At 40.2% G+C, this 27,849-nt stretch overlaps 1 protein-coding gene across 7 annotated transcripts in view; it reads left to right on the top strand.

Moving 5' to 3' along the window:
* Positions 1 to 27,849, top strand: part of BBX (BBX high mobility group box domain containing) — a 270,487-nt gene that overhangs the window by 199,876 nt on the left and 42,762 nt on the right. For all 7 annotated transcript variants that reach the window (XM_028110530.2, XM_028110537.2, XM_028110538.2 and 4 more), the window contains 3 exons: positions 7,560 to 7,640; positions 12,364 to 12,438; positions 20,559 to 20,639. In XM_028110530.2, the coding sequence (XP_027966331.1) occupies positions 7,560 to 7,640; positions 12,364 to 12,438; positions 20,559 to 20,639 (237 nt within the window). The remainder of the gene's footprint in view (positions 1 to 7,559; positions 7,641 to 12,363; positions 12,439 to 20,558; positions 20,640 to 27,849) is intronic.

The raw sequence follows: 27,849 nt of genomic DNA on the forward strand, positions 1-27,849 counted from the left end.
TGATCATTGCTTTTACTGTCAGTATTATGCATTATAGCTCTTGATTATATGTAGTTGTATTCTTTATTATAAACTCTGTAATAAAAGTCTTTAAAAAATTTTTTTTCGTTGTATGTAATGTGCAAGTCTTGATTCATCCAGAAGACCTTAAGCAACTTGAGATGAGGAACAAAATAGGAGTTAAACTGCAAGGCTTCTCACTTGCTTGTAGAATAGTTAATGAACTTCATTCCCAGTACTGTTCTGCAATGCATTACCTAAGAGTAGCTCTTGATCTCCCCAACAACCCTATGAGTCCTTGCTTCACAAGTAAATAAAAAAAAAAAGTAAATATTAAACCACTAAGTGAGGAAGTGGAAGCAGAGAAGGGCTAAATAACCTGCTCAAAGTTGTGCAGCTCAAAGTGCAGAACTGGGGTTTGAACCCACAAGAACTAGCTTCAGTCTCCCTGTGGTATCCAGGAGCCTTTGTGGTTCAGTCCCCACCTGACTGCAACTCCGGCTACTTCTCCCCTCTCCCGTGGTGTCCTGTGCTGGACCTTTACAGGGCCGTTTCGTGAATGCTTTCTGGACCAGGCACTCTGCTAAGCACTTCCATGGATTATCTCATTTCATCCTCCAACAAGCCCTTTGAGGTTGGTTTATTATTATTATTTATTATTATCCCCATTTCATAAAGGGGGATAATCTCTCTAGGCTAAAGAGGTTACATAGCCTCTCCAAGGTGTGAGAAAGTCCTAGTGCCAGGATTTACATTATCGGTCAGGCTCCCGGGCAATAGTAGACTATTAGTAATTAAGGTTTTGTGGAGTCAAAAGTCACAGATGGATTCTTGGCTACCGTTGGCTCTCCCAACCCTCGTGTTGTTCGAGGATCCCGTGTATTTGTTAAATGAATGAAAGATTATGTCCATATTTTAAACACTGAGTTTAAAGTTAAAAACATACAGTTTTCGATAAAATTAAAAGTTTTTACGTGTCTTTATTATAATTTCTGACATCAGTGAACTAGGGAAAATTATTTTCTCACCTCTTGGTACATTTGAGCCAGTTTGATATGTGCCTTTCTTACGCTACTAATTTGTCTATTTCACTGTGCTTAAATGCACTGAATTCCACCCCCAACTCTTACCCCTGTCCCTTCAAAGCTTTCATTCCTTTCTCACAGTTTAACTTCTAAACATATCTCATGAGGAAATATACTATATTGACATTTTACATTAAATAGCAAATGGGCTTTTTGAGCTTTCTTCCTTTCTGGGTGAAGTCACTGTTGACTGCCCGTTTTCACGGGACCTGTTGTCCTGCCCAGCCTCGTGCACATGTCAGCAGCGTGGGGCTCAAGAGAATCCGGTCCTTTTACCCAGCCTGACTGACAGGCGTCTGTCCTTGCTGAGTTCCCAGGCCACGCTGCTTCAGACAGTGGTGGCCTTGCCTGGGCTCCCCAGTCTCCCAGAGATAGTTGGGAGAGGTGACGGGGGGAGGTGGGCCGCACGTAAGCGGGAAAGAAAGAGGAGGCTGGAGAACGAGAGGACAGACGAGAAGGGTGCTGGCTGCTGCCGTGCTGTGGTGAGAGCCTGTTTTATGCCCTGTTGCGTTCTGTCTCTGTATTGCCCAGTGCAGGAGGCGGAAGGGGGCTGTGCTTTGTCCCAGCTGCTACGGCAGTTACTTGTAGACGCGGCCCGGAGTCCCTTCTGGACTTCCATACTAGTACTCTGCCGCAGAGCTTAGAACGATAGAACTTGACTCACGGCGAGCAGGAGTTACCCCGGTAGCCCTGGGGTCCGGACTTCCTGCTCCTTTCAGCCCGGTGCCGTGTACTCTTGCTTTGGGGAGCGTGCAATTCTAGGAGGTGTTACTTGGTTATGCTCCCCGCAGGGTAGCCCAGTACTCTTCTCAGCTGTGCCTCAGTCCCGGTGTCCGTTAGCCAGTGCTTCCGTACTCAGGTTCTCTCTAACCTAATTTAGGTTTAATTAAGGGTGGCTTTATTTTAATCCTTAAAAACATTTTGAAGGACTAACTTGGATGTAATATGCTTTCATTTAATTCAGCTGTGTTTAAGCACAATTTCAGAGCTTCATTTAACATCTCCTATTGAATGCGAATTAAGTGATCACTCAGGTAGTCTGTTATAGAAGGATACTTGGCAAAAGCCGCCAGTTGTAGGAACGACTGGGTCAGGCTGAACGAGAGTGAGAATCAGTTCGCTGGCCCTCGGCATCAGGAGGGATCTTTACGCTTGAACTCTGGGGAATCCTCTACTCCCAAACTCTCTCCTCCCGTGGAAGACAACTGTCCTGCGCTCCCCCTGCCCCATCCCCAAACCCTTTCAGTGAAAGTCTTTAATGGACCTTAGAAACCCTGGCCTTGTCCAGACCCTTTCCCTCAGCCCTGACATCCTTCCAAGCAATTACTGGGGCCTGGCCAGTACCATCTCTGATTTAATTGGGGCCCCACATCTCAGCTGGTTTATCTTATTAACCTTCTAATTGGTCTCCTGCCTCCAGTCACTTCCCAGCCAAGGTCGTCCTGCACTCCACTGACAGAATTATCAAACTACCTATCTCTCATCATGCCGCTCCTCTGAGTGAAAACCTTGGCTGGCTCTCCATTGCCTTCAGCCTGATTTTTCAAACTTTGTAACAGAGAATTCAAATTTCTCTCAGTTTGATTCATCTCCCACTACACTCCTGGGCTTCTACCCCTCATCCGCACTGAGAAAGTCGTTTCTCAAGCACACAGGGCTCCTGCTTCCATACTTTTCCACCTGTTGCTGCCACATCATTTCCACAATTCTGGTGTCTTCTCCTAGGTATATCTCAGATGTTACTGTCTCAACAACGTCTCCCTATCCCAGAAGGAGTGAAGGCTGCCTCTCTGTTCTGAGGCCTTCCCCTGCCGTTGTGTTCTGCCACCGTGCACTTACATCCTAACTGTGTAGCTGTCCCCTGACTTGGATTGCAAGCCACTTGACACAGTCCCTTAGTTATTTTATTCCCCAGCACATAATGCATACAAGTGGAATGTAAGCTTCTTAAAAGCAGTGAGCAGTGTTTGTGGCTGGCGCATAGTGGGTTTTTATTGAATATTTGTTGAAGGAGCTGAGTATCAAATGTGTAGTTCAGATAAAACCAGTGCACTTACCCTTTTTGTTGACCGTGTGTTTATCAGAGTCCAGCTGTATGGGGCTGTAGTCTTGCGCCTTGTGAAGTAGGAACAGGCTGGTGCTAATACCTAGCTTTCCAAAGCACTTCTAGTGCATCTAACTGGTGTGATCTTGTTTTGTATCAGGAGGCTGGATCACATTTCTGTATCTTGTGTTTGCACGATGTCAGGTGTGCTTGTGAAAAAAGATACTACTTTGTTGTAATTCTTAATTATGCTAATAATTCCTCTTTCTTGGTTATTGAGAATTATAGCTAAATCAAAGGGAAGATTGGATTTAAGGGACATTAACAAAACTTTGCATTTAAAAAAAAAAAAATCCCTTTAGCTGTTTGTTTCTTGGGCAGATAGCTACACCTAGTGGCTTTATGGATTATTTCAGAGACTCTAGGAACAGCTTTTGGGGTTTTTTTCCTCCCTTTATTTAACCTCTGCTTATTTGGTATATTTTCTTTCCTCTTAATTAATGAAGTGATATCTTTGACTCTGGTATATTCTATTTAGAAAGTAAGCTGGCCCAGCATAGGAATGGAGGTTGAGGAATTGATCTTTATCCATAAAAAGCATGCCCCATGTAATAAGTAATTTGGAGTACTTTAAATACAAATAGCAAGGTAATAAGGTCTGGGACCCTCTGACTAATACTTAAATAGGAGCCTTGTATGCAAAATACTCCCTTACTTTTATGTGGATATAATCCCAGATTTCTTTACCAAATGTGTATATTTATCAGTACATGCACAAATGTTCACCTCTGCATCGGATGCCTTCTTTGTCAAGCACACAAGAATGAATTTCTACATACATACATTTTCCATATCATTGAGCCATATTTACATTTTTAGATTTTTGATGGAAATATGCCTAGCATGTATCACACGCATTTCTGCCTTTTAATAAAGGCTATATTTTATAATTATCCTTATCTTGACAACTTAGAACCATAGTTATGAATATTAATTACTGCAGTGAACCGAAGCCTTCAGGAGACACTTTGAGACTCTTTGCTCTACTTTAATTTCTTTTAGATAGACTACTGTGCTTTATAAAACATTTGTGTGTGTTCTTCACAGTTTTTCTGTGTTCTCCCCGCTTTTGCTGCTGTTACTGTTTCTTTTGCAGCCCTCTTCCTGTTATCCCTACTCAGGGCCCTTTCTCATTTGCGGCTTCTGATTCTGCTGTGGACCAGAGAGGCACGTAACCACATAGCTAGTAGGAACCCAGTTCTCCTGGCTCCTAATTTTGTGCTGTTTCCCTTACAGTACACTGAAAATATATGCTAAGTCCACAGGGCTTTAAAGTTAAGAGTAACTAATGCCTTAAACTTATTGAGTAAAGAGTAACTGGATTTTGTCAGACGTCTTAGAGTAAGATGCATAGCCTTAGTGATTCTGTTACTGCTATTTTAACCATTGGTCCGTCTTTGTTGTCTGATTCCTGGCCAGGTCATTGAGATTCTGTGTATCCATACACACACAGAATCAAGTCAGTCAACAGATACTCATTGTACATCTATGTATCAGGTGCATGGTGAGCACAAACATGCGTATATAGACTTCTTTGCTTTCATAGCCCAATTAATACAACGTGTGGAGGATTACAGTTGCCTTGATATAACTACTTACATTTGTATTATATATTCAAACAGAAAGTTTTATTTATGACCATCCATTATAATGATTTGCAGAGGGTCTCATTTAACTTTAATATTTTGTGACTTGTGTAGTTATGGCCAAATAATCTATAAACAGCACTTGAAGAGAAGGTTGACTTTTCTTCTTATAATTCATATGAACTCTTAAGTCATAGGGTAACTAATTTCCTCATAACTGGTAACTTTCTCGTGTATCATGAAATACCTATCTGAAGTAAGAATATATGTTATGTAGACTTTATGCAGTGTAGCTACATATGCAGTGTAGCTGGAATCAAATATATTTGATTCCAAATATCTTTTGTAGATTATGTCACATGTGCAACCTATATTATTACATTTTATTTTTTTAAAGATTTATTTGAGAGAGCGAGAATGAGAGAGAGAGTACATGGGGGGGGTGGTCAGAGGGAGAAGCAGGCTCCTCGCTGAGCAGGGAGCCTGAAGTGGGACTCAATCCCAGGACCCCAGGATCATGACCTGAGCCGAAGGCAGTCGCTTAACCAAGTGAGCCACCCAGGTGCCCTATATTATTACATTTTAAAACACTTCATAATTTTAATTTAATCCTGGGCTTGATTTTAAATGAAATTTTGATTATTTACCAAGGTATCTAGGAGCTACACATAAAGGATTTCTTTACAAACCAAGATAGTATTGATTTTTCTTCATCATTCTTAAACAAAGCTAAATTTTGTTCAAGTAGTCCTTTCAATGAAGGAATTCTTTGTGACTAGTGATTTCAGAATGCATTGGCCTTCTTTTTAGGGCATTTTGTGTCTCCTTAGGGCTTCAAATTCTTGGTAAGCAAATAAAAACACCATTGGGCCATTTGGCATACAATTTGTCAAATAGTTAAGTGACAGCCAGTCTTTGGCGGCCATACCACAGGTGGCAAATGAATGAAAGCTTCTGCACCTTCTCTGGAGTTCATCACTGGAAGAAGGTGGCCATTACTCTTTCAGATACAAAGGTGACAATTAAAATTTCTAACACTGGTTCCTGCCCAATGGCCTATGACAATGTTAGAGAAACACATCTTTAGTCTCTAATGAAGAGGTTCAGTAAGAAACTCCATTTTTAGGAACAATCTGGGTGAAAGCTGTTTCTGTAGGATTCAGCCACCTAACATAATCATATGAAACTCTTAAAATTACATTGGAAAAGGTTTACTAACATAGGAAAAATTATGTATTGTTTAAAAAAAGCATTCTTTAACTTACTACAATATCTCGTTTTTGCTGAAGTTATCATATACAACTGGGAGAATATTTATGAGTATTAGTGGTGCTTTTGCAGAAAGCATTGTAGATGATTTTTCTTCTGTATTTTGGTTTTTTTTTTTTCGGATTTGCAACAGTGAACTTGGATTTTTTTATTGTCAGAAAAAATTTTTTTTAAGATATTGTTTATTTATTTGACAGAGAGAGAGCCCAGGCAGAGGGGAGCGACAGGCAGAGGGAGAGGCAGGCTCCCCGCTGAGCAAGGAGCCCGATGCAGGGCTTGACCCCAGGACCCTGGGATCATGACCTGAGCCGAAGGCAGATGCTTAACCGACTGAGCCACCCAGGTGTCCCTGTCAGAAACATGCTTATTTAAAACGATTTTTAACTTGTTTTTCCTCTATGGTAAAAGATAACTTTTTCCCTAAGACTTCCAAACCTTGTCATTTAGGAAGGAGAACTGAGAGGACACACTGATTTAGGATTTAGAAGACATGTCAAACTTTTTTTTAGTTTATTTAAAAAATGCTTGTTGACATTGTGAGCGGGCAGTGTTGAGCATTCTTTGTTAAACAGAGCCCCAGGAAGAAGATGGACAATAAACAAATGTTTATGTTTTGTGGTGATAAGTAAAATTAAGGGGATTATTGAATGTTGGGGAGGGGAGGTGTTGTTTACTTTTCTGGTCCTAAGTTCCTTCATCTGTAAAAAGGGTCAGAGGAGTAATGATACCATTCTCTCAATATTCTGTGACTCTCAAGACTTTTGAATTACATTTGGCTTCCTAAATAATTATGTCACCCAAATGCAGAAATAGGTCAGAAATAGCAATGAGATAAAAGAAGGAAATGTGTGTCCTGACAAGAGTACTTGATTAATAACAAAATTTTTTTAAAAATCCAGTGGCATTTCTATAACTGTTGTTAGTAATAAAGATCGCAAATGAAGATTGTAGAGCACTAAATGTTTACCCAATGTAGTGAATAGTGCAAAAGAAAATATATATTATAAAAGAAATTATTCTTAGGTAAATACTAACTTCTCTATGATTAGGGTTTGTGTATAAACACATGAACACCTAGAAAACACGAATTTGACTTTAGTTTTATTTTCCCAGTGGTTTATATTATCAAATCCCATTTGTGTTTTCATGTAGTTAGGTGATATAAAACATTGGGGAAACATAGAACGTGAAAGAAGTAGATATTTTTTGGAATTGGTGGCAGAAAGCCAAGAGATCAGATGGGCATTGTTGTAGAAATTTCTCTTCGATGTATATTAACTTTTCTAAAATGCATTGTCTTGTCCATCTCCTGCTTTTTATTGCATTATTTGACTGTTGGATGGCACTTTGTATAAAGCTTTGCAGACTATAACTGCTGTTCTGTCATAAGTTGCCTCAGTTGAGGGAATGAAAACTATTCTCTCCTCAAATAGGAATATTTCAGGTGGCATTTGTCATCTGTTGTCTTCCAGAAACCATCCCTATGATGCCTCATACCATCTTTCTTTGTTTCAGATATCCTCTGGCGCTTGTAGGCAGGATGTTTCGGAATCCCCTGAATTACGTCAGAAGTCCCCATTGTTTCAGTTTGCTGAGGTAATGTATTACAGTTCATACTTAATGAGCGTGTAATGTGAGCTTAAATTTAAACTGATGGCAGTAACTTAAAGCAATGAAGAACTCTCCTTAGCTCACTAAACATAGATGAGAAAAGAGAACCAAATTTTGAGAAATTTTGGAACTCTAGAGTCTCCTAAATAAGGAATAACTTTATGTCTATAGAACCTTGTTATTAAGTCATAGTAAATATTATTACATTTAAACTGTACCACTAATTTTTGTTTATGGATAGTAAAATTAAGGATACAATTGAATTATTGTTAGAACTTAGTCATTTATTAGCTATTAATTTATCAGTGTTAAATCAGAAGGTAGAATCAACTCATGGTTGTTGGCTATGCCTTCCTTTTTTTTTTTTTTAAGTACACTTTGCTCTTAATTGAAATGTTAACATGCATTTGGCATTTTTCAAAGTCTTATGTCTTGTGTCAGACCTGTTTGACTCAATATGTTTCTAACATTGCTTCAGAGATGATGTAGGAAAGCATATTATCTATTCTTAATATGAAGTCCATAAGGTTAAGACTGCTTCCCAAGATATCTTCGTTTACCCCAGAACTCAGTATGGAGCCATCATTAATTTTCTTAAACCTTAACCCACGTGGTCTTTACTTGATCACTTGAATTGTCTTTTACTAGACCTTCTCTCTTACTGTCATCCTTCCTTACATTTGCCCTTATGTTAGATTTTGCACAAAGAGCATATTTTTAGTTTCAGATTATTTTCCTCTCCAGTACCCTTTCCTGGTGGTTCTCAACATTTCATTGGCAAAACTACTATTCACAAAGGCAGAGGCCATTCCTTTTCAGACATTGTTTATTATATATAAATGCCTTGCTGATACCACCAGAATGTTAGAATACATATTTGCTCACATATTCCTTATCTGTCACTTTCCTTTCTGACTGTGTGAGATATGCTGTGAATTACAATTGTTTTGTATATTGTTTCCTTAAGAATTTAATGTCACAGAAGATTCACTCTGCACTCAGTTTTTAAACAGTAGTTATAGAGATGTGAAATAATGTTGGTCCCAACTTTGAAAGCAGACATGCTTGACCCAGTGGTCCCTGAACCTCTAAAGATCTAATGAAAACCCAAAAATTTCATGTGAAATTTTGGGTGTATTGGCATATGTGTATTTTTGTGGGTTCTATAGGACACCTAAGATTGCAAAGAGATCCCTAACTCCGTTGCTTTTATATAAAGGGTCCCTATCCCTAATCTGATATTTCTTCAGGAGCTCCCTATTCATGTAATTGACTCGCTCTTTATCCCAGTATTAATTTATTTTATTATTTTTTTACTTAATTATTTCTTTTTTTTACTTTTTTTTATTATTATGTTATGTTAATCACTATATATTACATCATTAGTTTTTGATGTAGTGTTCTGTGATTCATTGTTTGCATATAACACCCAGTGCTCCACGCAGAACGTGCCCTCTTTAATACCCATCACCGGGCTAACCCATCCCCCCACCCCTCCCCTCTAAAACCCTCAGTTTGTTTTTCAGAGTCCACCGTCTCTCATGGTTCATCTCCTCCTCCGATTTCCCCCCCTTCATTCTTCCCGTCCTGCTATCTTCTTCTTCTTTTTTTTTTTAACATAAAATGTATTATTTGTTTCAGAGGTATAGATCTGTGATTCAGCAGTCTTGCACAATTCACAGCACTCACCATAGCACATACCCTCCCCAATGTCCATCATCCAGCCACCCCATCCCTCCCACCCCCCACCACTCCAGCAACCCTCAGTTTGTTTCTTGAGATTAAGAATTCCTCTTATCAGGGCGCCTGGGTGGCTCAGTTGGTTAAGCGACTGCCTTCAGCTCAGGTCATGATCCTGGAATCCCAGGATCAAGCCCCACATCAGGCTCCCCACTCAGCGGGGAGTCTGCTTCTCCCTCTGACCCTCCCCCCTCTCATGTTCTCTCTCTCATTCTCTCTCTCTCTAAAATAAATAAAATCTTTAAAAAAATAAAAAATAAAAAAAGAATTCCTCATATCAGTGAGGTCATATGATACATGTCTTTCTCTGATTGACTTATTTCACTCAGCATAACACCCTCCAGTTCCATCCACGTCATTGCAAATGGCAAGATCTCATTCCTTTTGATGGCTGCATAATATTCCATTGTGTATATCTACCACATCTTCTTTATCCATTCATCTGTCAGTGGACATCTTGGCTCTTTCCACAGTTTGGCTATTGTGGACATTGCTGCTATAAACATTGGGTGCATGTACCCCTTCGGATCCCTACATTTGTATCTTTGGGGTAAATACCCAGTAATGCAATTGCTGGGTCGTATGGTAGCTCTATTTTCAAGTTTTTGAGGAACCTCCATACTGTTTTCCAGAGTGGCTGCACCAGCTTGCATTCCCACCAACAGTGTAGGAGGGTTCCCCTTTCTCTGCATCCCCACCAACATCTGTCGTTTACTGACTTGTTAATTTTAGCCATTCTGACTGGTGTGAGGTGATACCTCATTGAGGTTTTGATTTGGATTTCCCTGATGCCGAGCGATGTTGAGCACTTTTTCACATGTCTGTCAGCCATTTGGATGTCTTCTTTGGAAAAATGTCTGTTCATGTCTTCTACCCATTTCTTGATTAGATCATTTGTTCTTTGGGTGTTGAGTTTAAGAAGTTCTTTATAGATTTTGGATACTAGCCCTTTATCTGATATGTCATTTGCAAATATCTTCTCCCATTCTGTCGGTTGTCTTTTGGTTTTGTGGACTGTTTCTTTTGCTGTGCAAAAGCTTTTTATCTTGATGAGGTCCCTATCCCAGGATTAATTTATAAGTAAATCCTTTTGTTTAGAAATTTGTGAAATGCTTTTCAAAAATCTAGATTGTTGATGGTAGTGGTTCTCTTCGTTTCATCCATTGTCTTAATCCTCAAAGAAATATAGGTTAGGCAATTAATTCCCCTTATATAAACTCGTTATTTTCTTCAACTTTTATTGAGGGTGCATAGGAATGAAAAATGCTATCTGAAGTAAGACCTACCCAGGACTTCAGGAAAATCCTCATGGATTCATATTTGCAATCTGTCACACTTGCAGTGGTGCTTATTTGAAATGATAGGTTTCATGGTTTAACCAAAAAGAGAATAATTTTACCTTCAAATGGCCTTAAAATACTTGGTTAAATTTTATTCATTCACAGTGGTCTCTTTGTTAAATAGGATCTGGATCTTTTTTCTTTTTACTGGTATTTATTCTAAAGACGCTTACATGTCTAATTATAGTGGCATTAAAATTTTCTTAATGGCTTCAGCAGTGAATAAAGTCAATAATACCATCAGTCCCTCTACTAATTCTTTCTCATCCCTAAACATTACTTTGATACCGTATCACCGGCTGCCTCCATGGTTTTTCTAACCAGCTTAATTTAATTAAGATGAAAAAAATGACTTCTCTGTTTGAAGAGTTATGATTAAGGTGCATCTGTGCTTAGTAAGTACCCTTTGATGGAGTTGGTGAGCACAGTTACTTGAAGGAAAATACTTTTCTGGGACTGGGAATGGGCTGAATTCATAATACCCAGGCTTTTTGCTCTTGTGACTCACTTTCACCCTATTTTGTAGCTGTATAGAAGTCTTGTTCACTTTGGAACCAAAATTAATAACTGACCTTGTTTTCAAAAGGTCTTTGAAAAGTACTTCTATGGGGCCATCAGAGCAAACTTTTAATGAGGCTAATGAACCAGCTGTGGTATGGCAGAATCCTCTATCCACGGTCAGATGCCTGAAGAGTGATAGTGACAGAGAGTGTGTGTATGTATGCATGGTTAGTGTTAAAAAAGAAATGCGCTTCCTGTTCAGTGAGTAATTTATTGCGTTCTCGCTCTATGCCAAGCAGTGTATTTTTTTTTTTTTTTAAGATTTTATTTGTTTATTTGACAGAGAGAGAGAGATAGCAAGAGCAGGAACACAAGCAGGGGGAGTGGGAGAGGGAGAAGCAGGCCTCCCGCCGAGCAGGGAGCCCGATGCGGGGCTCCATCCCAGGACCCTGGGATCATGACCTGAGCTGAAGGCAGACGCTTAACGACTGAGCCACCCAGGCGCCCCCAAGCAGTGTATTTTGTAGCTTTTCTTTTCACTGTAATCCTGTAAAATTTAGGGGATTATTCTCTTCATCATTATCATCAATTTATAGTTGGGAAAAATAAGTCTCAGAAAGATCAGCTGAGCTGCCTAAGGTCATGTAGCTAGTGAGTAGTCAGCTAAGATTCAGTCCCAGATACCCTGAGCCACATCCATATGCTTCTCCAGCAGCACTGCTTCCCAGCTGCCTCTAAGCAGAGAACAGCTTGCGGGGAGTGGTGTAGGGAAGAGAGCGACTGGCTTTTCTTGCAGCTTCCAGCTTTTAATAATAATATTTTTTTAAAAAGTATATTAAAATAACGCAGTTCATCTCAAGTCTCCTCAACGACTGCAGCATACCTGATACCCTACAAGAGACATGGCAGATGAGCCAAACTCGGTCTTTTGTTCTTCCAATCACCTGTTTTTAGAAACATGGCCTTTGTCTTCCTTTATCATTTATACTGTTATTCTAAAAGGCATTAAGGGTGATGATTCATGTCTTAATCTTTATCAGTGTCTACAGTGGAAATATATGGCAGAATCTATTAGTCTGATATGGGAAAATGTCCTTGTGCATTAAACATTACTTGTTTCCTTTCAGATATCTTCAAGTTCGTCCCGCCCTGATACTCCTTCAAAACAGTGTCAAGCATCAGCCTTGTTTCAGTTTGCAGAGGTATTGCCTCTTTTTCTTTTTCTTTTTTTTTTAATGATTATTGGGCTGAGAAACTTACTGAGCTCAGGAAATATTAGAACGGAGTTTTAATAACATCGTGAAGTTTAGGCATGCCTCTTGCCATTACGAACATAATGCACATAAGGGAATACTTAATGCTTTTTGCTGCCTTTGCTATAATCATAGTCAGAAAAGTTCCATATTTTGTATTCATTTTATAAGCATTCATTAAGGAGTTCATTTAGAATAGACACTTTCCAGTAATTCATTTGTTTCATTTTACCTTGTTTTTAATTTATTTTAAAAGCTTAGAAAAAACTGCTGTCCACATCTGTAGGATTCCAATTTATTAAATGTTTCCAATAGTGAAATTAGATGCTGTGATTTATGAATAACTCACAGTGGATGCAGTGGTGAATACAACCTGTTAAATCATCAGTACTTAGCTTTTGATGTGATGTAGCTTTAGCCAGCATTTTTATTAGTGTTTAATCCCAGGCTTAGATCAGGTCAGCTCTTGCAGGATCTCCGATTTCTTTGGTTTGTCAGCCAGAGAGAGCACACACTAGAGAGTGCTTACTTGGTTGGTGTGGAGAGGCACATATGATATGCTTAATTTTGCCACAGAATTCCTGGCCTCAACCCTATGCTGCTCGTTTCTAATGACCACTGTATGACAAATAATAAAGTGTATATAGGTCATGAAAGTCAAATGGTGTCTGCTCTAGGTCTTTCCCCTTTTTCCTTTTTTAGTAATTCCAACCAAAAATACATATCATAAACTAAGCAGTTTTTTGAAGGGTTGAGAGAAAATGACAAGCAAGATTGTTCTGTTTAATATTGATGTATTGAATCATTTTGATTCATGTGAATAAAAAGTACTGCATAAATGAAATGTAAAATGATATCCTTTTGGCAGGAGAAAACCCAGCATCCTAATTTGAAAATGAGGAAAAGTGACTTTCAGCTTTTACATTAAAGAAAGAAGTAACTGCTTCTTCTTGGGACACTTGGGTCAACCACTGTTATGTTATGCCACCAATGGCCTGCATAGCTGTTAGGCTTCTCTGCCACAGTATTTGCTTCAGTTGTTGAGGGCTATTCTAGAAAACTGGTAACAAAAATGCCGTATAATACTACTATTTATGAAGAACAATTTGCCTGATGAATCTGAATAAATTAAGAATTTATTGTAATCTGTCATTACGATAAGCAGACTGTTATTTCCAGCCTGAGGAAATCATTTTAATATTTCCTTGCTTTCCTCCAGTTGGTGGCATCCATTTATTTGATACTAGTAATTTTTTTTAAGAGTTGAAAAAGAATTTTGGTGTGGTGACTGAATTTGGTTTTAATCTTAATGCCTGAGCCAGCCCCATGCAACTGTTTAGAAATATTTTCCTCAAAACAATGTATTTGCCATATGTTCTGTTTGATTAAATTCTACACTCTGTAGCAGGAATATTAGAAAGGTAGTGGCTCATCTTTGACACACCTGATATGCATTAACTACCAAGCGTATTCAACTTCATTTAAAATGTCAGTATGGGATATCACAGCTGGTGTTTCCAACAGTTCTCTCCACTCAGAGCATGATTGTTATTTAAGTGATACTATTACCGTATTTATGAGGAGTTCCTGAAGCCCTGGGCAGGACCAGTTTGATGATGTACCAGCAGCTATCCTGTGATTCTGGAGAATGAGATCTGAGCCTCTCTTAAACAGATTAATGCTTCCTTGCTGCTCAGTATGCTCACTCCTTAAAGCATGAGAAGGGTTTTTTTTTTTTTTCTAGGAAAGAAGAGAACCTTTTCTCACTTGAGACTTATGCAGGGAGATATTTCACTCCTCTGCTCAAGTAGCACTGGTCTTCTGAGGGATTTTGGGTTTTGATCATGAGACATACATAAGATTTGAGAGAGCTTTAAAAAATTGTTAATCTGAAAATTATTAGTGCTGTTTCAAGACCTCATAACAGAGCAAGGCATGTGTGGTGGGCAAACCAAAATAAAATGTTTTACCCTGGAATCAAATGTAATTCCCCCTGTCAACTCAGTATATTTTTTCTCCTAGATATAAGTTTGCATAGATTCATAATATGAGCCCTTTCATTCCTAAGCCAATGAAATTATTACATACTTGGTTATTTTCGTGATAGGGGCCCGCAAATGTGGGACAACAGTCTGGTGAAAGCCAGTGGCACAGCTTGTGACAAAAATTCACCTGAGGCAGAACAAAGGAGATAGAAGTTTATGGAACATGCTGGAAGGGAGCGGCAGGCCGCCTGCAGAGGCAGGGAGTGGGGGCTGCTTTTAAAGAGGGAAGGTGAGGATAAGTAGCCCATGGGTCAGTTAGGGCCTCTGGGTATCTTGAGGAGGGTCCACCAATGGGCCGGTCTGTATTCATCCAGGTGGTCGCTGTGGGCCTTTTGTACAGTCCATCGCTCAAGCCTGTTTGCCTAAAAGTGGCCTCTGCAGTTACTAAATGTAACTATTACATGTGATTATACAAGAGAAGTACACGGTTCTCTAAGGATATATAACTTATCTAGTCACTTGTCTCAGCTGGCCCAAAAGAACCCTAATTTTCAGTCTCTGCCATCTTAAGATCTGACCACATTGTCAGCCTCATTTAGGGTTGGTTTATTCAAAGCCAAACAAGAGCTAACTAGACGAACTAATAAAATTATCTGCTAAAATCTGCCATGAGCACATATATTGCAATAGAAATAGAATAGGCTGTAATTACTACCTATAATCATATCCCTAAAGCTTTTATAATTATTTCATATAACACCCATCAGCTTTGAGAAAACAGAAAGACTCTTGAAATTCTTGTTTTAATTAGTCTACAGCAGAGGTTCTCAAACTTTAAAATGCATCAGAGTCCCCTCAAAGGCTTGTTCAAACTCAGATTGCTGGGCCTCACTCCCAGGGTTTCTGATTTATTGAATCTGGCGTGGGGCCTCGGAATTTGCATTTCTAACAAGTTTCCTGTCAGGAAACCACAATTTGAGACCACTGCTCTGTAGTTTATAATTGTTAGTGTGAGTTATTAGCTTGTCCTTGTTAAGGCACTTCCTAGTATCTCTGGGGCCTCATAGGGAAGGGGAGAAGTGAAAAAGGGGACGGACATGTAATAGAACACTACTTGGTAACCCACATGTACCCTCTCTCTTTTCAGAGGGATTTCAGTCCTATTATGTACACTTACAGAAAAGTGAGTGTTTCTATGATTTAGGAAACAATTTACTCTTTAAAAATGTTTAGCTTTGTAATATTATTTTAAGGTCAGGCATGCAAAATTATTAGAGACCATTCTTGCTAATTTGATTTACAAACATTCATAACTCTAGGAAGAGGTTAGCTAGATCTTCTCTTGACACAGGGTCATTTATTGTGTAAAACAGTTGTCCTAGAAACACCGTTTTTAGGAAACAGTAAGCCCTGGGCATTTCTTTATGTTGAAGTTGTTTTTTCTTTCATACGGAGCCCTGGGTCTCTGCCTGCCAGCTGAGAAGGATGTTTTTCTTTCTTAACCAAGTCTGATAGTTTCAAAACTCACTGAAGTTAACCAGCTTGGAACCATGAAACTGAATAAAGAACATTTTCTTTATATACTCTTCAGGAAAGTTTATGTTTAAAGGGAGAAAAATATATCTACCTTACAAGATCTAGAAAGAAATATAGAGTGCAGAGCCTGCCCCACCACCCATTTCAGCCTGTCTCCAATCCTTACTGATACTCATAATTCATCTACATGCAGTTCGGCCCATCTGAAGAGCTGTTGCTGTTTCCAGGCTCTGATCCATTATATTGGGCAGAATGAGTTTCCTATCTGCATCTTTTGTTGTTTACAGGTAGAGTGACACATCCATCACATTTTAGATCTCATTTAGTGAAGACTAATGACCACATATAATGCCAGAAGGCGTCTCTTGTCTTCTATTATTTAACAAGTCTGAAAGCCATGACCAGTTCACGTATTCTTTCTGTTGTGTGGTTGACTCTTACACCTAAAATAGATCTTTGCATTGAAATATTACATATTTTCTTTGAAGACAAAACTAATCTGGATGATTTAGACCAATAAGTTTGGACATTAAAACTTCCCTTAGAAAGTACTTACTTTGCCAATATAAATACAACCATAACCTCACCAAATTTAAGGCATTGCCACAATTGGATATAAGCAATAGGTGCAAATTTAAAGCATTCATTTTCATGATGGACTGTTCAATATGTTACAGAATATTACACCCGACAAAAACCATATACTCACACTGCAGCTACTCAGTGTGAAAGTATTACGTGTTTTATTAGAAGCATTAATATTTCTTTTAAGGTAAGAAAGACCAATCATCCCATACTGTTCTTTTTTTATTATTATTATTCATTCAGTAATTATCAGTCATTTCCTCCCAGGCTGCAGTGTTTTATGATACCCCTCATAATTGCAAAAGACTTCCACTATTACCTAATTTGCTTTTGATCTTTCCTCCCTGTTTCCTTGGTGTGGCTCCCTTACCTCAGGCACCTATAAAATTAGCAGTTTGACATCCAAGGTGATCATTTTTCTTAGCTCTCTTGCTGTACTTCACGAACTATTACACCCACTTTGTTTACCGGAACAGTACATACTAGCCAAAGGAGAGACTCTGGTGGAGTTAAGAGATTGGCAAGTACCGTCCAGTTTGAGGAAAATAAAAAGCAAAGCCAAGAATGTACTATCCAGTACGGCCCACTAGTGTCCCCCACCCAGAAGGGTAACATAACACGCACTTCCCTCCATCAGCTGACCAGACCTTGAAAAACGTATTAACGGTATTGTTCTTTCTTGAAAGGATGTATAAGTCTCTTAAATAGAAAAAAAAGAAAAATGGTGGGAACGAGCAGTAGTATAACAAATCAGCATTGTATAAGCTCTAAGGAAGCCACAAGAATAGATCAGATACTGAGAGAAAATGTGTAAATAAAAAGACAAAACCCTGAGGAAAAACACTGAAGGGATCACCAGAGAAAGGAGAACAACAAGGAGTGGGGGGAAGGGGGCAGTAGACAAACAAGGGTCTTCCAGCAGTGGAAACCCAGAGTCGAGTTTCTCAAAAGAAAGATCAGCCACCTGCAATGGTGCCGAGAAATCAGGATTAAGGGCCAGCCGTAGCATTAACAAATGTCCAGTTTTTCACCAGCACCCCCCACACCAAAAAAAAATTAAGAAACCGAAAGACACTTTTAGAAAGCATATCTCACCACAGTCATTCCATGAAAATTATATTGGTGATTGATTCAGGAAATGTTGGGGCTACCAAAATACGTTGACTCTACCCCACGCAAGCTCCTTTGGAAATCTTCCTTATACCTACACGTAGGTAAAAGTCCTCCCCTGGGTGATGAGGAAACCAGTCCTTAGAGACATGGGTGGTGGTGCCTTTTGAAAGGTAAAGAACCATTCTCAAGTGTCACCTTAGTCAACTGTGCATGAACTCAGGTGGCAGATAATGCAGTCCCAAGTTCTTCCTTGAGCCCCACGGTGGGCCATGCACAGGATGTGTGCTAGTGAGCGAGGAGCGTAAACCTCCAGCAACACGGGCAACAGCAGTGGAAGAACTAGAAGTGCACCCCATCCTGGCTTACTGCAGCGATGCCACGCTCGTCCTCTGTCGATTTTTTTTTTTTTTTTTTTTTTTTTTGAGAGAGAGAGAAAGAGAGCACGAGAGGGAAGAGGGTCAGAGGGAGAAGCAGACTCCCCGCTGAGCAGGGAGCCCAATGTGGGACTCAATCCCGGGACTCCAGGATCATGACCTGAGCCGAAGGCAGTCGCTTAACCAACTGAGCCACCCGGGTGGTCCCCCTCTGTCGATTCTTGAGTACATGTGACTGTGTGACAGATTAAAATTCTACAAATTATTAGATGTCAAAATTATCCTCTAACATTGCAGTTTTTAATTCCATTCCAATTTCAGTATGTAACTAATTTTTGGAACTATACTAAAAGAGTTTGTTTATTCATATTACTGATGATAAATTCTTGTCAAATAATAATTGGGCCATTTATTGAGAGCATAGTATGAGCTCAGCACTGTGCCCGACTCTTCATTAACATAAAATCTAATCTTCACAGCAGTAATATGGGGCAGGTATTACTGTTTCTGTTTCGAAGATGAGGTGGAGGAGACTCAAAGTCTTGAGTATTTCCTTAAGTCAACACAGCAAAAAGTAATGAAGGCGTGTCTGTCTGACCAAAGGTCATGTTCTTTCGTTTGTAACAACCTTGGTTCAAGGCACTGACATCTATGTTCAGTACTTCATTCCCTCAGGTCATTGAGAGGTGGTGTTCGTTTCTGTTAGTTTAGTGATAAGGTGAGTAATTAAATTCAGCTTGTCTAGAAAAAGTAGAAGTGGCATATATCAGAGAAAATTTAGAAGAAAATATTCCAGACTTCAGAAAGATTGAGCCCCATTTAGTTAATTTTCTCATAGTTTTTTTTTTTAAGATTTTATTAATTTACTTGAGAGAGAGAAAGAGAGCAAGCGAGAGAGAGCAGGAGTTGGGGGAGGGGCAAAGGGAGAGGAGAAGCAGACTCCCTGCTGAGCGGAGCCTGACCTGGGCTTGATCCCAGGACCGGACCGGGATCATGACCATCTGAGCCAAAGTCAGACGCTTAACTGACTGAGCCACTTAGGCACCCCTACCATTTAGTTAATTTTCTAAAGAAGAAGTAGTTGGGATTAAATAGAAAAGAACTATTAAAAATGACAGTATCTAGGAAGAAAAAGTTCTTATTCCATAAACTAGACTCTTCTAAATGGTCCAGGTGGCTTATTAACCATTTGCCTCTATGAAGGGAAAATTCTCTTTAGCAACAAGCTCCCAATCTCTCCCAGAGCTGACAACTCCACAGAATTCCCCGTGGAAGTTGGGGTCACCTATAAGGATGTAGACACCAGGCAGGAGTGCCTCCTAAACTAAACTGAGAGATACCTCTGTCTTAAATTGGGAAAGAATTCAGAATCACAAAGAATATGAAAAGCTTACACCGGAGCTAGCTCCTTTAATGATGACAGAACTTCTCCAGGAGAAGAATACTTTGTCAAGATCCCTAAGAATATATGTCCTCGAGGTGCCTTGGTGGTTCAGTCATTAAGCGTCTGCCTTCGGCTCAGGTCATGATCCCAGGGTCCTGGGATTGAGCCCTGCATTGAGCTCCTGCTCCGCGGGAAGCCTGCTTCTCTCTCTCCCACTCCCCCTGCTTATGTTCCCTCTCTCGCTGTGTCTTTCTCTGTCTAATAAATAAATAAAATCTTTAAAAAAAAAAAAAAGAATGTATGTCCTCAGCTTCTTACAGAGTTAGGCTAGAAATTGAAAATGAAGTTTTCATATAAAAATGAAAAAGGACAGTGCAGTTCATTGTTACCAGTGCCCAGCTGTTGTTTGGTCAAGTTTGCAGAAGAGCATGCAGGCAGTGTAATATTGTATATGTTCATGTGCCTCAACATAGGCCTTCACTCCATAACTTACTTAGATATGTGGTCTTGATTGTCAATCTTTGTGTATGCTTTAGAGCATTCTCTCAAAGCCAGGCCCAAGTGTTTTATATGAAACTCTTAGCTTCCCCAGCTCCTGTCACAATGCCCTAACCTAGTTCATTTATATTGGATTCTCAAAAATAGTATTTGTTGACTGACAAGTCAAATATTTTAGAGATCCCAAATATATTCCTTAAAAAGAAACAAAACAAAACTTGTTGCTTTGGTACATACAAAATGACTCTAAATCCTTTGTGTTTGGCCAGTTGTTGAGTTGGTGTTTATATAGAAATGGAAATGCATATCTTGTTTTAAGGTTGTAGAGTTAAATTTAAAGCCTGCGGTTTCCAAGATAATACTCTTATCATAAACAGCTATCCAAGCCACACCTGGTTTTTGTTACTATTTTTGAGGTTGTTGACTAAAACTGGTTCCAAAAATTATCCCAAGTACGACACATTTAAAGTTACTTGGTACTTGGGAACAATGATGTTCTCATAAATGAAAGAAAGTTCCTGGGTGTGTATGAACAGGAAGCAAAGATTCTGATAACACAATTAACCTTCTTTATGTGAATTGTTTTCAATATAGATTTCTTCGAACACTTCGCAGTTGGGTGGTGCCGAGCCTGTGAAGCGCTGTGGGAAGTCGGCACTCTTTCAACTGGCAGAGGCAAGTTTCTAACAATATTTAGAGATAAGATCTGCACAGGTGGAAACCACAAAAAAGGTCATCATCACAGCGTTCTTTAAACTGTGCCATCTCACCCGTGACCAGAAGGTGTGGTGTTGCATCTAATTTTCAACCATGAGACAGTTAGCCTTTAATTTAGGAAAAGAAGGAGTTTTGCTACGAAAAGTCAGTAAGCACGGGAAAAGGGGGCTCAGGGAACTTGCAGAATCCTTTTTCACAGGTAGTATTGTAAAATAAGGTCAGTTTTTGTTCCACATTGGTGAGATAAGTTCACCCAGAAGAATGGCCGGAGTCATGTTTCTCCTCAGATTCTCCTAAAACATCCATAAATTCCTAGAAGACACTGCTTTTAAACCAGGTGGTTGATGTTTTAATTTGGGGGTGTTTTGGTTTTGGGCTTTGTTTTTTTGTGTGTGACGAACTCCAATGACATGTTTTAAAATCTGGTTTTGTAACACCTATTAGTTGTACACTTGCTATGACGTGGGCATAAAACATTGCTGTTCCTTTGGCACAGGAGGAGATGTTTTTTCGTGAATCTGAGAGGAGCAGAGAGCCCTCGCTTGGTGGGGATGGGTTGGCGAGAAAGGTGCCAGTGCACCTGTTGCTGGGGTAGGCAGGGACCGTGGTTTTCTCTGCCTCCCTGCCACCGTTCTGCCTTTCTTCTGTGAAAGAAATGTCTGTAGCGCTTGGACACAAGATAATAGCAGTTTTCTCTGTTGGCGAGACAAATTAGGAGGCCCAAGATGGGTGACCAAGTATCTTTTATATTAAACTTTTTCTTTTCTCTCATTTTTCTGGCTTCCTTCCAGTGAGTTCCTTCTGAGGTGTGTTTTGTTTTGTTTGTGAGTGATATGGTTCTTTTTATAAAGCCTTTGTAGTTTATTAAATTTAATGGGACAACCTATCATTTTCTAAATTTTATGGTAGCGTATATCATAAAAATCTAGGAGTTTTAAATACGTTTAAATGAAGCTTTTCGAGTCTAGCCAGGTCCACGTTAGAAATAGAAAAATACAAAGGCCTGAAACAGTAAAGTATCTAAACAGTGGAACAAATGAACCCTTTGTTGTCTGACATTAAACTGACATCCTTCTTGTAAGACAAAATCAGCCCCAAATAGAGGGCTACAAATGACTCGAAAACTTCCAAAGAACCCAGGGAATCATAAGAACTGAGTGAGTCAGTGGCCAAGTACTACTTCAGATAGAACCGAAATGGTAAAGATCTGGCAACAAGTGCGCCTTTGGAGTTGGAGCAAACAAATCTTAGTAAACAGAGAGACTACGAGGTCATGAATTTAGTATTTTTAAGACTCTATAGATTGTCAAGACAACGTATTCGGAAGAAGTGACTATTTTTCTTGAATAATACGAATGTATGGCCCTCTCTGCATTTCCCTGTTTTTGTGTGTGTGTGCACGCACAGATGCGTGCATGCTTACATACATATTCATAATATATACATAACAACACTAAATTGTAAAACAAGTTAACTCTCAAATTATTATATCTTTGTTGAACAGTTCTTTACTAGAAATGTATGGACCTTTGAGGTACTTTGCTGTGGAGGGCGCTAGAGAGATGATTTTGTCTTCTCATTTTCTTTCTTTGGCATAACAGTTAAAAAAAAAAAAAAGGATTCCCTATTAAATCAGAGCTCATTAAAAAGAACATTCTTCTAATTTGTAGGGATGCATCCCAAATATGAAACAGATGCTATGGTTTAACAGATGTTTGAATGCTGGTATCATAATTTTAAAGGGGTAAAATGACTGCAATAAGCCTATTCCAATTATAGCAAATCAGCTTATACTCAGACTTGGTTTCTTATAACATCTGAGTAAAAATATATGCTTTTGATAAAACAAGGTCGCAAAAAATAATTTACCAAGAAAATCTCACATTATTTGCACCACATGAATATGATGCCATAATGCTAATAGACTGTGTTTTAGAATAACATTCTAAATCCTTCCCAGTTTTTAATTAAACATAAATATGTGCACAATGGATTAATCAGCGTCTCCAAATAATCACCAGTAGAAATATGCTTCCTCAATTTTTTTTTTATTCCATGTGTATTTGATATTCATTTTTCTTGAACTGGATATAATATTTAATTATTTCGGGTGCCTCTTGAAACAAGTATAGCAGGATATGGAGGAGGATTTTTCCTGTTGCCCAGAATTGGTGCTATTGTCTGAAATATGAAAGAACAGCTTTAAATTCACACATATCAAAGGGAAATCCACCAGGAAGCCGCCTTCAGTTTGGGCCAGATCCTTCTCTTGGGATTTATGAAGAGATGGTCTGATCCAGCTACTGTCCCATGTGCCACTCCAGGGGTTTCTCCTTTCATGCCCATCCTAACCCCCAAGCCATCAGTGGGAGGGGGACTATCAAAGACTATCCAGTCATCCAGAATATTTTGGCTTTTCTCCTTGTCCTGAGGAGGAAAGGAAGGAAGTGCTTTCCACTCTTCATCCCTGCCCCGTGTCAGGCAAAGTGAAGGCAGCTCTAAGACAACTTTTGTTAAAGATCGGGGGCCTGGGGGTGTCTGCAAGAGGTATCTTCTTAGTCTTTGGTGAGAAGCAAGAAATGTTTTAAACAGAGACGTATTGCCATTCCCTGCGTCTGTCTGACCAGATGAGAAAAGAACTGGAGGAAGTTGGCTGCAGGGAGAGGCTTGGAAGAGGCTGCTGTACTCCTTCTTGGCATTGTAGAGATGCATGAGTCTCCACGGGTCAAGTGGACAAAGAGAGAGCAGTTCAGTGTGATCAGGCAAGAAGCCATGGGACCGTCATGGGGGGAGACATTGGCAGAGAGCAGGCCTGGAACAGGCTCTCACATCAGGAAATACGCAACAGAGACAGCTCTGCTCAGGATGCTGATGAGCGCCCACAAGCAGGAGTGATGTTCAGCCAGTTTCCACCAATACAGCTGTCCTGGTACTAACATACCAAATACTTCCCATTGTTAGTTAAAAAAAACTGTGACCCAAACCCCCTGAGTACCCTTGCTGCAACTTTCCCAGCGTCCCCGGGCTCCCCTGATCCTTTCAGCAACTGGAGGACACAGCAAGGGGCCTGCAAGACCCTGTTCCAGCCCCTGGACCACATCCCTTCTGATCATTTGGCACCCTTGCCTCTTAAATGTTTTGTATACCATCCCTGCCCTTGGCATCCCCTGACAAGGTCTTTCAGTCTTATGTAGAGTTAGCAGGAAGACAGACATAACCGCGGGCAGTTAGCTTTGCCTCTACCATTGCTTCTCCTGTCCTCTACAGCAGAAGCTATTAAAAATAGCCTTGTGAAGGGAAGGGCCAGCAACTAGCCCTGGAACTCACCTTTCCCCCTACCCCACGTCCCTTCCTGTGGGCTGACACGGGAGGAGGGCTGAATAAGGAGACCTCCCAAAACGACAGGGGCTGTTGCTTGCAAGAAATGTCTTCGTGGTGAAAAGCGACAAACATTTTAGGCATGTAGTTACTGCTGTGCCCTACACCCACTTGAACAGGCAAAAAGAAAATTGGAGGAAGTTGGCAGCAGACACAAAGAGACTTGAATTGGCCTGCACTCTCGGAGTTGGCATTGTAAGGACCCCTTCTATTTCCTGAGACCCTGTAGCCAGGAGATGCCCCAGGGAAGGCCCTGTTTTCAGGCATTTGATTGGCATTTTCAACTGGGTGGATTTTTAGTAGCTGAAAGTGACCTGAAAATTCTGGGATCTGTTCCAGGTATTTTTCAGGAATCTACTCCAGCTAGGAAGGGAGTTGACATAGTGCTGCTGAGGTCAGGGAATTGAGAAGAAAATACAGCCCTTTATGTTTGAACCTCCATGAGATTCATACTGTTACGTTAATCGGTTGCTTAATTGATGCAGGTACTCTAATGTGTTTCCTTTCATTTTGAAATTAATTAGGTCAGGTCATATAAAGAATAGCAAAGCATCCCCCTGGAGATCATTGTATATTATAGTTGCTGTAGAGTTGGAGGACACACAGGGACATCTTCACCCTGTGCATTTCAGTGAAGAAAATTCTATACTTGAAGGTCTCTGGTATCAAAATTGTCTAGTATAATAAGATGCACAGTTGATTCATTTATCCCACCAAACAATAATTAATTGAGGACTTATTCCATGCCAATAACAGTGAGGCTGCTGAAGTTACCTGCATACGGATGTACAAATAATGTTTATTCCGATGGGATAAGCTGCGAACCTTCTTTTAAGATCGGTGGTTTAGGACACTTTACCTCCAGGTGCAGGGTTGGTGTTATAGAGTACCACTAGAGACTGGAACACATGCTTAAAAATAGTAATCACTCTTTGTTTTACTTCTCTTTTTCTGAAATCATTTTATGTGTTCTTTAAAATAGGTTATAGATTTTAATAGCAGAAATTCAGTTGTATTATCTAACCGAAGATAATGATGACTTTATTTTACTATCTGCTATGTGGTAGGCACTTTTCTAAGTACTTTATACGTACTCATTGAATTTTCACAGGCATTCCCTGAGATAGGTACTATGATCACTCCTCTTTGACAGATTAGGGAACAAAAGGGCAGAGAGGTTTTGTGACTTGCCTAAAGTCATGTGGACAGGAGATTAGAGCCTCAGTGGGAAACCCAGGCAGTCTGTCTCCGCAGCCCATGCTCTTCCACACCGGGCTGTTCTGCAGCCTTGATGGAGATGAGTGTAAAAGACTCTGCAAGTTGCTTGTTATAGGACTTTGCGTATTATAGAAGGCTCTGTGGAAGACAGCTCACTCCTACACATATGTGTATGGCTGAATAAGATGACAGATTTTTCAAGACTGCTGTCAAAGAAATGGAACTGATATTTCCTTTTTAAAAAGTGTCTGTACTTTTGAAACTGCCAAGATACATCTTACACCCTTAAATAAGTGCCTGTTAGTGGGGAATATACTTTGGAAGATACTGTGAGGAAATTATGGTGTACGACTCCTGTCCTCCAAGAACTTATTCTCCAGTTGCAGAGAGATAAGATATAAAAAGTTGAGGGATGAGAAATAAGTGTGCAAATGGTTTCACATTGCAAATGAAATGACAAAGCTCTACTTGAGTGATGAATGATACACAAAGTGAATGTGTGAAGCCAAGAAAGGGAGGAATTAATATTAGCAGGAGTGTTGTGGAGACCCAGCACAGAGACAGAGTGTGGAGCTGGTTCTTGATGAAGGAGTTGTTGAGGAACAGGGGTTGAAACTAGCAGCCTTTGGGCCACATTTAACTTGCAGAGATACTTTTTTTTCAGCCCACAATTTGTTGACCTGTGTTATAGTTTACATTTGAATTAGTCCTTAATATTTTAAAAATAGAGACGCAAATAAATATGTCTGTCTGACTTCTCATGAAAATCTAAGAGAACCTGGAGACACTGGTCCAGCCTTCCTCCATGAGAACAATTGATCAGGGCCGGTAGTGGGTACCCACCCTCACTGTCCTCTCCTTTCCCTACTGAGCCCCGAGTCTGAGGCCAGCAGTCACTGCCAGCCCCCGCGTCCCCTGTGCGCCTCCCTCTTTTGTACCTAAGCGCCTGTACACAGTGCAGAATGGGAGCTGCATAATTAAATGGAGAGATGGGAGAGATACAGCAGAGGGATTAAGGGGTAAAAAGGCAGGCAGACGTGAGGCAAGTGGATGACGACAACTCAGACGGGCAGGAGTCGAGGGCTGTGCTGGGAGACTTATGGAAGGTGGAGTGGGACGACCGGTCGGAATCGGGAGAGTGGTTAGTGTGAAGCAGGAAAACCTGTGCTTGAAGATAGTGACGAGCAAGCGAAGATTGAGGGCAGGGGCGTGCAGTGGGAAAGCAGACTCCCGTGGCAGCAGACTCCCGTGTAGAATGGAGTGGAAAACTTCTGGCGACACCTGCGTGTGAGAAGACGAGAGCCAGGGTTGGGGAGGGCCCGGTTGGCAGTGGGAACAGGAGGTAGAAACAGACAGCATGGAGGCTGCAGGGGATTTCGTTGGATTCGATGACTGGGTTGTTTGATGTGAGAGGCAAAGCGAAAGGGGAGCCGGAGGTGACCCCAGCTCCGAGCCTGAATGCTCGGAGCCCTCCTTCAGGAAGCCTGGATGTTTGTGAGTGAGGAGGAAAGCCCTACTAGCAGGAAAGAGATGAAAGATGCTGAGGGGTAGGGACAGCTGAGGAAATCCACTACCGAAAGAGTCAACAAGAGAGGGCGGTGGCGGTTGTCAAGGTAAATGGTCGGGTTTGGAAAGCAGAGGCTCATGGTCTCTGAGCACAGAAGAAAGAAAGGTAGAAAACAGCCACACAGGCTTGCTGCATTTGGTCTGTGGTCTGTGTTCTACTTTGCTCTATCTCAGTTTATGAAACTGGTAATGTGTTAGGGTAAAGTTGAGGGAAAGGGTGCTGGATGTCTCCAGATCTACTCATCAAGTATAAAAATTCAAGGTTGTAGATCTGATGGTTCCAAGGGAATTGGAAAAGTTGTTTTGAACCCTACTTATTAAAAAAGGATGATGACATCTTCAGGCCTTGACTCCCTAGTTTTTCTTACATTCTAACTTGCAAAAACCAGTTCTAATTAAAACCAAAGAGATAGGTAAAGGTGAGTATATTCTAGTGTCTGTAAAAATTAAATCTTAAGAAAAATGTTGGCTAATTTTAAGGAAAGCTGAATTGTAGAGATTAAAATGTACCGCATTGAAAAATTTAGGAAATTCCATCCCTCCAACCACAGTAGCATTCCTCACCACTACCAATTAGAGGTGGTGTTTGATTGAGGTAACTTCTTTACAGTTTTCTGTGTGTCCTCACATACCGTTGATGCGTAGTATGCCCTCCATCCTGTTGGAACCCCTTGAAGCCCAGAATCTCAGTGAACAGCTCTCACCTGGCCCTTCCTACACCGCTGTCATGTGACTGAATCCTAAATACTTAACAATATATTTGAGGGACTCTTTTCTTTGAAAGTGGTGTATTTCTTTCTGTAGCTTTTTATGCAGAGTTGTGAGTCATTTTTATGAAACTTCTGTCCTAAAACTTTTCATCTCATTCCCAAATGCAATGACTTATTTTTGGAAGAACCACAACACAGGAATTCTTCTAATGACTTCCTTTAACACGTCTAGGGGAGACTTGAATAAATGGTCTATGGAACAAAGGTCACCCCACCCCATCTGGAGTCTTCAGAAA

The sequence above is a fragment of the Eumetopias jubatus genome, unplaced genomic scaffold (assembly GCF_037043125.1).
Source record: "Eumetopias jubatus isolate StellerSeaLion01/CBP00866 unplaced genomic scaffold, mEumJub1_p1.0 scaffold_1, whole genome shotgun sequence".
NCBI lineage: Eukaryota > Metazoa > Chordata > Mammalia > Carnivora > Otariidae > Eumetopias > Eumetopias jubatus.